Genomic DNA, 14,149 nt, shown 5'->3' on the forward strand with positions numbered 1-14,149 from the left:
ATAAGCCGGCCCGAATATAGGCCAAGGCACCTAATTTTACCAAAATGTAGTGGAAAAGTACTGCGCAAGTCTAATTGGGTTTGGAATTAATAAATGATATCTATTGCAGATCAATTCCAAACAATATTGAAATCAGCAATTGAAAAAGTGCTGCTGCAGCAAAAAATGTCAGATAAAACATAAACAGTAAAATAATGAAAATCCTGAAAACATAACCTGTTGGGGCACCTTGAGAACTGGAATTGAGGAACACTGGTATAGGGTTCTATATGTGGAGGTTTTAAAAAAAAATGTTTTTATTAGTTGAACTAAATAGACTTTTTTTATATTATTTTGTACGTGTGTGTTTTTTTTAACCTGAGTAACTATGTAACTACCTTTTTATAAACTGGAATTCATGAAAGTGTGAAAGTGCACACACTTCTCGGATTTGACGCTACAGGCATGCAGGTAAACATAGTAAGCCCTATTCCAAATAAAGGTCACTGGCCTCCTGAGATTGTGACACTGACCAAAGGTAGAGTAAAAGCAAAGAGCCAAAGGCAGCAGAAAACAGAGGAGCAAAAACAGAGAACAGACAACATGAGGTGAGTTGATTTCCACAACCTTATAAGAAACCTGTACTGGAAGGAATACACAGGCTGTGATGAGTGACCACATTCTTACCTGCTCTAGATCAGGGCCTCAAGGTACTGAAGCTATCGGATCAGTAAGCCAGCCAGGCAACTGGCAGTTTCAGAAGTCGAAGTCAGCAATGGCAGACTTCAGGGGCCAGATTCAGAAAGGAGATACACCGGTGTATCTCCGGATACACCGTCGTATCTCTGAGTGCGGGCCGTCGTATCTATGCGACTGATTCATAGAATCAGTTACGCATAGATTTCCCTAAGATCCGACCGGCGTAAGTGTCTTACACCGTCGTATCTTAGGCTGCATATTTACGCTGGCCGCTAGGTGGCGCTTCCGTATATTTACGCAAGGAATATGCTAATTAGGTATTTACGCCGATTCAGAAACATACGTCCGGCCGGCGCATTTTTTTACGTCGTTTAAGTTAGGCTTTTTTCCGGCGTAAAGTTACCCCTGCTATATGGGGCGTAGCTAATGTTGTAGTGGAGGTTCACCCGGAAATGTAAATTTTTAACATTAGATTGAGGCTCATTTTGTGAAGGGGAATCGGGTGTTTTTTTAAAAACGAAGCAGTACTTACCGTTTTAGAGAGCGATCTTCTCCGCCGCTTCCGGGTATGGGCTGCGGGACTGGGCGTTCCTATTTGATTGACAGTCTTCCGACAGGCTTCCGATGGTCGCATCTATTGCGTCACGATTTTCCGAAAGTATCCGAACGTCGGTGCGCAGGCGCCGTATAGAGGCGAACCGACGTTCGCTTCTTTCGGCTACTCGTGAAGCGATGTATGCGACCGTCGGAAGCCTTTCGGAAGACTGTCAATCAAATAGGAACGCCCAGTCTCGAAGACCATACCCGGAAGCGGCGGAGAAGATCGCTCTCTAAAACGGTAAGTACTGCTTAATTTTTAAAAAAACTAGCTGATTCCCCTAGACAAAATGAGCCTCAATCTAATGTTAAAAAAAAAATTTCGGATGAACTCCAGCTTTAAGTATGGACGTCGTTCCCGCGTCAAGTTTTTTAAATTTTATGTTGTTTGAGTAAGTCGTTCGCGAATAGGGCTGTACGTAAGTTACGTTCACGTCTAAAGCATTGACGATTTGCGGCGTAATTTAAGCATGCACACTGATATTTTTTCAGGAACGGCGCATGCGCCGTTCGTAAAAAACGTCAAATACGCGGGGTCACAGTTAATATACCTAAAACACGCCCACATCATCCCCATTTGAATTAGACGGGCTTACGCCGGACCAAATACGTTACGCCGCCGTAACTAAGGGCGCAAGTTCTTTCTGAATGCGGAACTTGCACCCTAATTTACGATATACGTTACGCCGGCACATAGATACACAATTGTATCTGAATCTAGCCCCATATTTTCAATAGATGCGACCCCTGAGGTTGAAACAGGAGGCAGAAGCACAAGGCGGTACCGGTGCCAGCGGAGAAGCGGTGCTTGCAGGTAGTAGCAGCAGATGACAGTAGCTTCAGTGGGGCTGCAGCCGGAAACAGGAATCAACCGGAGACAAGTCAGAAATGCAGATACGGATCTGGTTCAGAAGGCAGGCAAAGGTAAGTCCAAGACACAAGCCAAGATTCAAGGGACGGAGACAGCAGCGGATCATGTGTTTGACACTGTATTGTCCTGGAATGCAGGTGCCAGGGACAGACCTGCAAAATGCAGGACTGTCCCGGGCAATCCAGGACACGTGGTCACCCAATCGCCGCCACCACCCACCTCACAGCCTGTCAAGTCTTAGGCCCCGTACACACGACCAAACATGTATGCTGAAACTGGTCCGCGGGCCAGTTTCAGCATACATGTTCGGTCGTGTGTGGGCGCGAGCGGGCCGAATTCCAGCAAACATTTGCCCGCCGGGCCTTTTCCCAGCGGGCAAATATTCCTGGACGTGTTTTAAAACCGTCCGCTGGAATCCTGCCCGCTCGGACATGTACGGTCGTCAGTACAGACCTACCGTACATGTCCAGGCGCCCGCCGTCCCTCGCATGCGTCGAATGACTTCGACGCATGCGTGGAAGCCTTTAAATGGCAGGCCCGCCCACGTCTCCGCGTCATCGCCGCGTCATCGTCGCGGCGACGACGCGGACACGCCCCGCGTATTGTTTACGCGCGGACTTCTGTACGATGGTGTGTACAACCATCGTACAGAAGCCCTCTGGCAGACATGTACGGATGAAAACGGTCCGACGGACCGCTTTCACCGTACATGTTTGTTCGTGTGTACCGGGCCTTACTGTCTGGGCCCGGGGCTACTACTAGTGGTGGAAGATCACTCTGCTAGGGAAGGCAAGGAGATAAGCAGGCAGGCGGCTGGCCGGGACTTTAGCCAAGGCAGAAGAACATGCAAGTAGCGATGGGTGTGCATGCACCCGAAACTGAAGAAATATTCCCTCCTCTCCGACCAGCATATGATCATTAGAAAGGGGCACAGATAATGGGAAAAAATAAAATACTAAGCTAGTAGAAGCAGCGGAGCAGGGGTGTGTAATTCAGATTTTTTTTGCTAATTCTGCACTGACTGGGGCAGATCCACAGAGATCTGCACCCGCGCAGCGTATCAGAGATACGTTACGCCGCCGTACCTTACCTGGCTTTAGTTCGAATCCTTAAAGATTTTGCGCCGTAAGTTACGGCGGCGTAGTCTATCTCTGGCGGCGTAATTCAAATCGGCGATTAGGGGGCATGTTTCATTTAAATGAAGCGCATCCCCGCGCCGAATGAACTGTGCATGCGCCGTCCCTAAATTTCCCGCCGTGCATTGCGCTAAATGACTTCGCAAGGACGTAATTTTTTTTAACATAGACGTGAATTACGTCCATCCCGATTCACGGACAACTTACACAAAAAAAAAAAATTCAAATGAAACGCGGGAACGACGGGCATACTTAACATGGCAAGTCTAACTATACGCCGCAAAACACCAGCTTTAACTATACGCCGGAAAAAGCCGACTAGAGACGACGTAAGAGAATGCGACGGCCGCGCGTACGTTCGTGGATCGTCGGAAATAGCTAATTTGCATACTCGACACGGAAAACGACGAGAACTCCATCCAGCGGATGCCGAAGAATTGCATCTAAGATCCGAAGGCGTACGAAGCCATACGCCTGTCAGATCAAACCCAGATGCCGTCGTATCTTGGTTTGAGGATTCAAACCAAAGATACGACGCAGGAAATTTGAAAGTACGCCGGCGTACTCGCTCTGTGGATCTGCCCCACTGTCTTTGAAATTGCCCCAGCCCCTGTTCAAATACAATACGGGGACAGATTTGGTCCAAGGACAGTGTCCTTAATCCGGGGACTGTCCCTGGAAACCGGGAATGTCTGGTCACCCTATTTTTGGGGGCATCAGATCATCTTTGGGGTGTGGCTGTGTCAGTTTTATTCTGGGACACTGTATTGTCCTGGTATGAAGGTGCCCGGGACAGACCTGCAAAATGCGGGACTGTCCCGGGCAATCAGGGACACTTGGTCACCCCAGGCCCAGATGTGGCCCTTTGCTTGCTTTTATCTGGTCCTTGCAGCACTATTTTCGTCCACTGATGCCAACAATGGGGCATAACAATGCCAACAATGCGGCGGCCTTTTTGGGGGGGGGGGGGGGCTGTGAATCGTTACAGCACAAGCTGATTTTTAGGAAGGGGGGGTGTCCCTGAATGGCAGTTTGGAAATGTGGTCACCCTATCTGGGCCCCGGGCCGCAGTTTCGAGACCACTGCTTTAGTGGATTAGGATGCAATTCAAGCATTGTTCATTATTGCGTAATACCAAAAGGAAAAAAAAATGAAGTGAGCCATAAAATATACTTTTGTTTTTGTTACAATAAATCTAATTGCATAATGGCCGATGTTCATTCATGTGTAAAGTAGTGCTGATAGAGGCAGCTGCAGAATGTGCACCCCGGTTCAGCTCCATTCTGATCTCAGGTCTGCTCCAAACCTCCAGAGCCTTGCCAGTCTGTTCATTTCAGTTAAAACGCTGAGAAGAGCTCTGCCAATGTACACAGGTAACATTAATCAGTGGATTTGAATAAAGGACTTGGAATGAGGTCAGATGGGGCCAGGTAGGGATGGGCGCTACAGCTTTAGAGGGATAAAAATAACGCCGCTAAGTACGACTTGCATCTAATCTGACAAAAACAACATAATTCCGCAGTTTCAGGAAATGTACATAATAATGAGTTTTGTTCCCGTGATCTGAACCAGAAGTAATGCTTGGCTCCTTTGATGACCTAGAGGCTTTCAACACTTTCCTCTGCTGACACCACAAGGACTAGGTGGAGGGGGGCGGCGCAGGCACAAAGTATCAGGGGGTGTCTGTACGGAACTGTCCATTTACTGACCATTATTATGTAAAGTACTTGATGGTTTTATTTCGTTATTTCACAAGATGCACATGTTAACCACTTGCTTACTTGGCACATATACCCCTATCCTGCCCAGGGGCGAAATTTCAGCTTTCGGCACTGCGTCGCTTTAACTGACAATTGCGTGGTCGTGCGACGTGGCTCCCAAACAAAATTTACGTCCCTTTTTCCCCACAAGTAGAGCTTTCTTTTGGTAGTATTTGATTATCTCTGCGTTTTTTTTTGTTTTTTTTGCGCTATAAACAAAAAAAGAGCGTCAATTTTGAATAAAGGAAAAAGAGAGATACCCCCCAGATGGGACTTTAAAGGCCAAACCACAGTATAAGTATAAAAAATATATATTTTATTCGGACAAAGTGAACCTGTTGACATTGGCTCAGAACGCACATAGAGCACCTAAGTACATAAAAACATAAAAAGCATATTCCATAGCCATATGGAATCGCCAAAAAATATTAAAGCGTGTGCTGAGTGGCAAAAAGAAAAAACATAACACAATACAATACACAACAAAAGAACTGTAACATCAAATACACTCTCCAAATGGTAGATAATACCCGACGTGTTTCTGGTTCTTATCAAACCATCATCAGGGGCTTCAGGAGTGGGTGTTATGCGAGATTTGGCATTCGCTGATAAGGTAGGTGTAGGTCTCCCCAAAGTTGTTCATGTGCATAGATTAAATGCACGAGAAGGTAAATCGTAGTAGCTTCATAGGGAACACTCCCAGAAGAATGTATGGAGCTAGGGTAAGGTCCAAGCCCTGCTGATTGGTATACAGACAGGTGGTTATCCAGATGCCCATGGAAATCCTAGGACACAATTTCTGTGTTGGTCAAAGTAGACCTGGGAGGTTGTGAGGATCGCTCAAGGTGTTGTCCCCAATGTGTGGATGGGTGCCTGCACCACTACTATTGGATCCAGCAGCACCTCCTCCTATAGCAATTTTGAATAAAAAACGTCCAAAAGTTTTAATGCAGTGAAAACATCACAAGGATTGCAATCCTTGTAATGTTTTCACTGCATTAAAACTTTTGGACGTTTTATACCAGAGGTCTCCAAACTGCGGCCCGGGGGGCCCTTTGCCTGCCCTTATCCGGCCCTCGGGGCACACTTCATCCCACTGATATGAGACACTATTCTGCCCTCTGACACCAAAAATGGAGTGCAATTTCTCCCACCGACACCAACAATGGGGCACTATTCCTCACCCTAATACCAAAGATGGGGCACGTTTTTCTCCCACTGATGCCAGCAAAGTTTTCTACTCCCGCTGGCCCCCCTTAAGTCTGAAGGACAGTAAACTGGCCCTTTGTTCAGAACGTTTGGAGACCCCTGTTTTATACGATCCGTGGTGTGCTGGCGATTATGTTCATATGGTTTGTTGTTTCAGTTCCCAGCTGGTGATCCATTAAGTCCAATTAGGTGCATGTCACCACCAGAACTTATCTGTATTACTTACATGTGCCAGATTTATTGTATTCCTGGAGGATACACTTGGGTCTGCGAGTAGAGAGAAGCACACAGAGCAGCTATGCCCTTCGTTCTACTGTGCTGCCTATTCACAGAAGCCTTTGTATTTTGTGAATAAATTCACATGATACAAAGGCTTCTGTGAATGGGCAGAAAGAGAATGGTGGACAGTTTAATGGACTTTGCTCTTGAACGAACTGAGACCACAGTGAGCAGCAGTTTCTGAGTTTTGGAAGTTATCATCCTGGAACACAATAAACCTGTTAGATGTGAATAACAGAGACAAGTCTACTAGGCAGCAGACACCTCGTTAGAATTAACTCATGGTATGTCTGCATTTTTTTTTTACAAAATAGCTGAATTCCTGGAATTTAACTTTACCTGGACTGGAGTTCTTGTGTAATGTAAATTTTAGGAGTCATGCAATGTGTACTCAACAGCTAGATTACATAGTACACTAGACAAACATGCTGAAATATGGAAGCTGTAGAATTTAACCTCTTGACCACCGCCCCATGTCAAAAAGACGTCATCTTTTTAAAGATGGCTATCTCGGTAACGGCAGCAGCTGCTGCCACAACCGAGATATCCATCTCTTCAGTGGGCGGTGCTGTACACGATAACGGCGGTCTCCACGGCGGATTCGCAGCGAGATCACCGTTATCGGTGGCTGAAGAGGGCCCCCCCTCCCGCCGCTCTCCCGCGCCCTCCGCCGCTTACCGGAGCAGTCGGTAGCGGCGGAGGCGATCGGGTCCGTTCAGCAGCTGACTGGGGTTGCGAGTGAGGGAAAAAAGTCCTTCACCCATCCCCATAGCTCTGCTGGGCGGAAGTGACGTCAAAACAGTTTCAATTTTTTTTTCTTTTTTTTGCATTAAAGTCTAAATATAAGATCTGAGGTCTTTTTGACCCCAGATCTCATATTTAAGAGGACCTGTCATGCTTTTTTCTATTACAAGGGATGTTTACATTTAAAAAATTCTACAGGTTGCATTTTTTGAGTTACAGAGGAGATCTAGAATTATTGCTCTCACTCTAACGATCACGGCGATACCTCACTTGTGTGGTTTGAACACAGTTTTCATATGCGGGCTCGCGCACAGAAGCGAACGCATACGCGAGTAGCGCCCGCATATGAAAACTGTGTTCAAACCACACAAGTGAGGTATCGCCGTGATCGTTAGAGTGAGAGCAATAATTCTAGATCTCCTCTGTAACTCAAAAAATGCAACCTGTAGAATTTTTTAAACATCGCCTATCAAGATTTTTAAGGGTAAAAGTTTGACGTCATGCCATGAGTGGGCGCAATTTTTAAGCATGACATGTTGGGTATCATTTTACTCGGCGTAACATTATCTTTCACAATATATAAAAAAAATGGGCAAAATGTATTGTTGTCTTATTTTTTAATTCAAAAAAGTTTTTGGGGGCATCAGATCATCTTTGGGGTGTGGCTGTGTCAGTTTTATTCTGGGACACTGTATTGTCCTGGTATGAAGGTGCCCGGGACAGACCTGCAAAATGCGGGACTGTCCCGGGCAATCAGGGACACTTGGTCACCCCAGGCCCAGATGTGGCCCTTTGCTTGCTTTTATCTGGTCCTTGCAGCACTATTTTCGTCCACTGATGCCAACAATGGGGCATAACAATGCCAACAATGCGGCGGCCTTTTTGGGGGGGGGGGGGGGGCTGTGAATCGTTACAGCACAAGCTGATTTTTAGGAAGGGGGGGTGTCCCTGAATGGCAGTTTGGAAATGTGGTCACCCTATCTGGGCCCCGGGCCGCAGTTTCGAGACCACTGCTTTAGTGGATTAGGATGCAATTCAAGCATTGTTCATTATTGCGTAATACCAAAAGGAAAAAAAAATGAAGTGAGCCATAAAATATACTTTTGTTTTTGTTACAATAAATCTAATTGCATAATGGCCGATGTTCATTCATGTGTAAAGTAGTGCTGATAGAGGCAGCTGCAGAATGTGCACCCCGGTTCAGCTCCATTCTGATCTCAGGTCTGCTCCAAACCTCCAGAGCCTTGCCAGTCTGTTCATTTCAGTTAAAACGCTGAGAAGAGCTCTGCCAATGTACACAGGTAACATTAATCAGTGGATTTGAATAAAGGACTTGGAATGAGGTCAGATGGGGCCAGGTAGGGATGGGCGCTACAGCTTTAGAGGGATAAAAATAACGCCGCTAAGTACGACTTGCATCTAATCTGACAAAAACAACATAATTCCGCAGTTTCAGGAAATGTACATAATAATGAGTTTTGTTCCCGTGATCTGAACCAGAAGTAATGCTTGGCTCCTTTGATGACCTAGAGGCTTTCAACACTTTCCTCTGCTGACACCACAAGGACTAGGTGGAGGGGGGCGGCGCAGGCACAAAGTATCAGGGGGTGTCTGTACGGAACTGTCCATTTACTGACCATTATTATGTAAAGTACTTGATGGTTTTATTTCGTTATTTCACAAGATGCACATGTTAACCACTTGCTTACTTGGCACATATACCCCTATCCTGCCCAGGGGCGAAATTTCAGCTTTCGGCACTGCGTCGCTTTAACTGACAATTGCGTGGTCGTGCGACGTGGCTCCCAAACAAAATTTACGTCCCTTTTTCCCCACAAGTAGAGCTTTCTTTTGGTAGTATTTGATTATCTCTGCGTTTTTTTTTGTTTTTTTTTGCGCTATAAACAAAAAAAGAGCGTCAATTTTGAATAAAGGAAAAAGAGAGATACCCCCCAGATGGGACTTTAAAGGCCAAACCACAGTATAAGTATAAAAAATATATATTTTATTCGGACAAAGTGAACCTGTTGACATTGGCTCAGAACGCACATAGAGCACCTAAGTACATAAAAACATAAAAAGCATATTCCATAGCCATATGGAATCGCCAAAAAATATTAAAGCGTGTGCTGAGTGGCAAAAAGAAAAAACATAACACAATACAATACACAACAAAAGAACTGTAACATCAAATACACTCTCCAAATGGTAGATAATACCCGACGTGTTTCTGGTTCTTATCAAACCATCATCAGGGGCTTCAGGAGTGGGTGTTATGCGAGATTTGGCATTCGCTGATAAGGTAGGTGTAGGTCTCCCCAAAGTTGTTCATGTGCATAGATTAAATGCACGAGAAGGTAAATCGTAGTAGCTTCATAGGGAACACTCCCAGAAGAATGTATGGAGCTAGGGTAAGGTCCAAGCCCTGCTGATTGGTATACAGACAGGTGGTTATCCAGATGCCCATGGAAATCCTAGGACACAATTTCTGTGTTGGTCAAAGTAGACCTGGGAGGTTGTGAGGATCGCTCAAGGTGTTGTCCCCAATGTGTGGATGGGTGCCTGCACCACTACTATTGGATCCAGCAGCACCTCCTCCTATAGCAATTTTGAATAAAAAACGTCCAAAAGTTTTAATGCAGTGAAAACATCACAAGGATTGCAATCCTTGTAATGTTTTCACTGCATTAAAACTTTTGGACGTTTTATACCAGAGGTCTCCAAACTGCGGCCCGGGGGGCCCTTTGCCTGCCCTTATCCGGCCCTCGGGGCACACTTCATCCCACTGATATGAGACACTATTCTGCCCTCTGACACCAAAAATGGAGTGCAATTTCTCCCACCGACACCAACAATGGGGCACTATTCCTCACCCTAATACCAAAGATGGGGCACGTTTTTCTCCCACTGATGCCAGCAAAGTTTTCTACTCCCGCTGGCCCCCCTTAAGTCTGAAGGACAGTAAACTGGCCCTTTGTTCAGAACGTTTGGAGACCCCTGTTTTATACGATCCGTGGTGTGCTGGCGATTATGTTCATATGGTTTGTTGTTTCAGTTCCCAGCTGGTGATCCATTAAGTCCAATTAGGTGCATGTCACCACCAGAACTTATCTGTATTACTTACATGTGCCAGATTTATTGTATTCCTGGAGGATACACTTGGGTCTGCGAGTAGAGAGAAGCACACAGAGCAGCTATGCCCTTCGTTCTACTGTGCTGCCTATTCACAGAAGCCTTTGTATTTTGTGAATAAATTCACATGATACAAAGGCTTCTGTGAATGGGCAGAAAGAGAATGGTGGACAGTTTAATGGACTTTGCTCTTGAACGAACTGAGACCACAGTGAGCAGCAGTTTCTGAGTTTTGGAAGTTATCATCCTGGAACACAATAAACCTGTTAGATGTGAATAACAGAGACAAGTCTACTAGGCAGCAGACACCTCGTTAGAATTAACTCATGGTATGTCTGCATTTTTTTTTTACAAAATAGCTGAATTCCTGGAATTTAACTTTACCTGGACTGGAGTTCTTGTGTAATGTAAATTTTAGGAGTCATGCAATGTGTACTCAACAGCTAGATTACATAGTACACTAGACAAACATGCTGAAATATGGAAGCTGTAGAATTTAACCTCTTGACCACCGCCCCATGTCAAAAAGACGTCATCTTTTTAAAGATGGCTATCTCGGTAACGGCAGCAGCTGCTGCCACAACCGAGATATCCATCTCTTCAGTGGGCGGTGCTGTACACGATAACGGCGGTCTCCACGGCGGATTCGCAGCGAGATCACCGTTATCGGTGGCTGAAGAGGGCCCCCCTCCCGCCGCTCTCCCGCGCCCTCCGCCGCTTACCGGAGCAGTCGGTAGCGGCGGAGGCGATCGGGTCCGTTCAGCAGCTGACTGGGGTTGCGAGTGAGGGAAAAAAGTCCTTCACCCATCCCCATAGCTCTGCTGGGCGGAAGTGACGTCAAAACAGTTTCAATTTTTTTTTCTTTTTTTTGCATTAAAGTCTAAATATAAGATCTGAGGTCTTTTTGACCCCAGATCTCATATTTAAGAGGACCTGTCATGCTTTTTTCTATTACAAGGGATGTTTACATTTAAAAAATTCTACAGGTTGCATTTTTTGAGTTACAGAGGAGATCTAGAATTATTGCTCTCACTCTAACGATCACGGCGATACCTCACTTGTGTGGTTTGAACACAGTTTTCATATGCGGGCTCGCGCACAGAAGCGAACGCATACGCGAGTAGCGCCCGCATATGAAAACTGTGTTCAAACCACACAAGTGAGGTATCGCCGTGATCGTTAGAGTGAGAGCAATAATTCTAGATCTCCTCTGTAACTCAAAAAATGCAACCTGTAGAATTTTTTAAACATCGCCTATCAAGATTTTTAAGGGTAAAAGTTTGACGTCATGCCATGAGTGGGCGCAATTTTTAAGCATGACATGTTGGGTATCATTTTACTCGGCGTAACATTATCTTTCACAATATATAAAAAAAATGGGCAAAATGTATTGTTGTCTTATTTTTTAATTCAAAAAAGTGATTTTTTTCCTAAAAAAAGTGCGCTTGTAAGACCGCTGCACAAATACGGTGTGACAAAGTATTGCAATGACTGCCATTTTATTCTCTAGGGTGTTAGAAAAAAATATATATAATGTTTGGGGGTTTTAAGTAATTTTCTAGCAAAAAAAACTGTTTTGGTCTCGTAAACACCGAATCTGAAAAACAAGCCCGGTGGGAAAGAGGTTAAATATCGTCAATGAATGAATTCACGCTTGGTAAAGCATCAAGAACTCCGGATCCCTCCTTTCGTTTATACAACCTAATTCCTTACTGCACCTTCCAATCTATGTTGTGTTCTCTTTGTACACCTTCGTCTTACAGGAGTAATTAGACAAGATACAGCAACTCACAACCTTGGATCAGGACCTCATTGCTTGCCTCGCAACCTGGCCCTCGGGCGGGGGAGTTTACGTTGGAGAGGAAATTTTCTTTCATCCTTTTCCTTGGCCTTAGACAAAACAAATTCTTTGCCCTTTTAAGCTATGGTAACGGCCATAGAAAAACATACTCGCTCTATTTTTCCTATTTTCTTGTTAACTCTGGGCAGCAGGCCATTTCCATTTATTGCCTCCCTCCTGGTCATCCCCGGCCAGGGCCACTGTATTTAAATCATGGTTCAGTGCATGCTCTTCTTACATCTCTATTTATTCCAATGCTGCACCTGGTGTTTGTTTTTTTCTATATCATAAAAATTTCAATAAATGTTAAAAAGAAACACGTACTACCTATAAAAAAAAAAAAAAAGTTACAAAGAATTTACACCAGATGAAACTTTTTAAATATTGTTTATGTTGAGTCTGGGATTTGTTTGGTACCATGTGCATTTTTTTTATCATTTCCTTTCATGCCTCATAAATAGAATAAACTAAGATCTCAAATATCTTTGTTCTGCAGACTCTGCTATCTTCTAATTATCAGTATCGTAACCCTCCCACATGCATACGGCATACAACTGAGCGGACTGTATGGAAGGATGGCTTCTCCTGGGTTTCCGAAGCCGTACCCTAATGAACAGACTCTGACCTGGAACATCCAAGTCCCTGAGGGACATCGGGTCAAAATCTACTTTACCCACTTTGACCTGGAGCTGTCTTATCTGTGTGAATATGACTATATCAAGGTACAAACCCAAGGAACTCATGTAATTTGGTCTCAAAGGGTGATACTAATCTATCAGTACATGACAAACCTACCGATGGTAGAATGGGTGCCATGCCAAACCTACAGTTTACCATGCAATCAATGCCAAACATACGGGGGTAGATTCAAAGAGCAATTGCGCCTGCGTAACCATAGTTACGCAGCGCAATTGCTTACTTGCCCCGGCGTATCGAATGCTCCTGATTCAGGAACCTCGATACGTCGACTGCAGCCTAAGATATGACTGGCATAAGGCTTCTTATGCCAGTCATATCGTAGGCTGCATTCTTACGATGGGGGGCGTTCCCGTAGTGGTCAGCGTATAGTATGCAAATTGCATACTAACGCCGATTCACAACGTTACGCAAGCCCTACGTACGCAGTTTACGTCGTTTACTTCCGTCGGGTTTCGCGTAAGGCTGCTCCTGCTAATAGCAGGGGCAGCCAATGCTACGTATACCCGTCGTTCCCGCGTCGCGAAGTTTAAATTTTACGTCGTTTGCGTAAGTGAATCGTGAATGGCGCTGGACGCCATTCACGTTCACTTTGAAGCAAATGACGTCCTTGCGACGTCATTTGCCGCAATGCACGTCGGGAAAGTTTCCCGACGGAGCATGCGCCCTACGCTCGGCGCGGGAACGTGCTTAATTTAAATGATTCCCGCCCCCTACGGGATCATTTAAATTGCGCGCGCTTACGCCGGGCATTTTTCCGGAGCGCCCACGCAATTTACGGAGCTACTGCTCCGTGAATCAAGGGTAGCGCAGATAATTTGCGGGGGAGCAGGGCAAAAACGGTGCCCTGCGCCCCTGTAAAAACTGCGCAAAGCTACCTGAATGTACCCCACAGTTTACTGTGTATGCCGAACCTACAGAAGTTAGAATGGGAGCTATAGTTTACCCACTTTTATATCGGAACAAATTTTTAAATCTTTTTTTTCCCCAGAACCCCCCCAAACTATTACTGTATGTACTCAAGTATAAGCCGATCCGAATATAAGCCGAATATAAGCCGAGGCACCTAATTTTACTCACTGTGTCCATGTCCATGCCTCACTGTGTCTATGCCTCACTGTGTCCATGCCTCACCGTGCCCATGCCTCACTGTGCCCATGCCTCACTGTGCCCATGCCTCACTGTGCCCATGACTAGACTGACGTTT

General features: G+C 45.3%; 1 protein-coding gene across 2 annotated transcripts in view; it reads left to right on the plus strand.

Moving 5' to 3' along the window:
* Window positions 1–453: 453 nt before the first annotated feature.
* Window positions 454–14,149, plus strand: part of MASP2 (MBL associated serine protease 2) — an 84,476-nt gene continuing 70,780 nt past the window's right edge. For both annotated transcript variants that reach the window (XM_040326342.1, XM_040326343.1), the window contains exons 1-2: window positions 454–587; window positions 12,743–12,968. In XM_040326342.1, coding sequence (XP_040182276.1) covers window positions 583–587; window positions 12,743–12,968 — 231 coding nt within the window. In that variant the 5' untranslated portion in view covers window positions 454–582. The remainder of the gene's footprint in view (window positions 588–12,742; window positions 12,969–14,149) is intronic.

This window comes from Rana temporaria, chromosome 10 (assembly GCF_905171775.1).
Source record: "Rana temporaria chromosome 10, aRanTem1.1, whole genome shotgun sequence".
Classification (NCBI taxonomy): domain Eukaryota; kingdom Metazoa; phylum Chordata; class Amphibia; order Anura; family Ranidae; genus Rana; species Rana temporaria.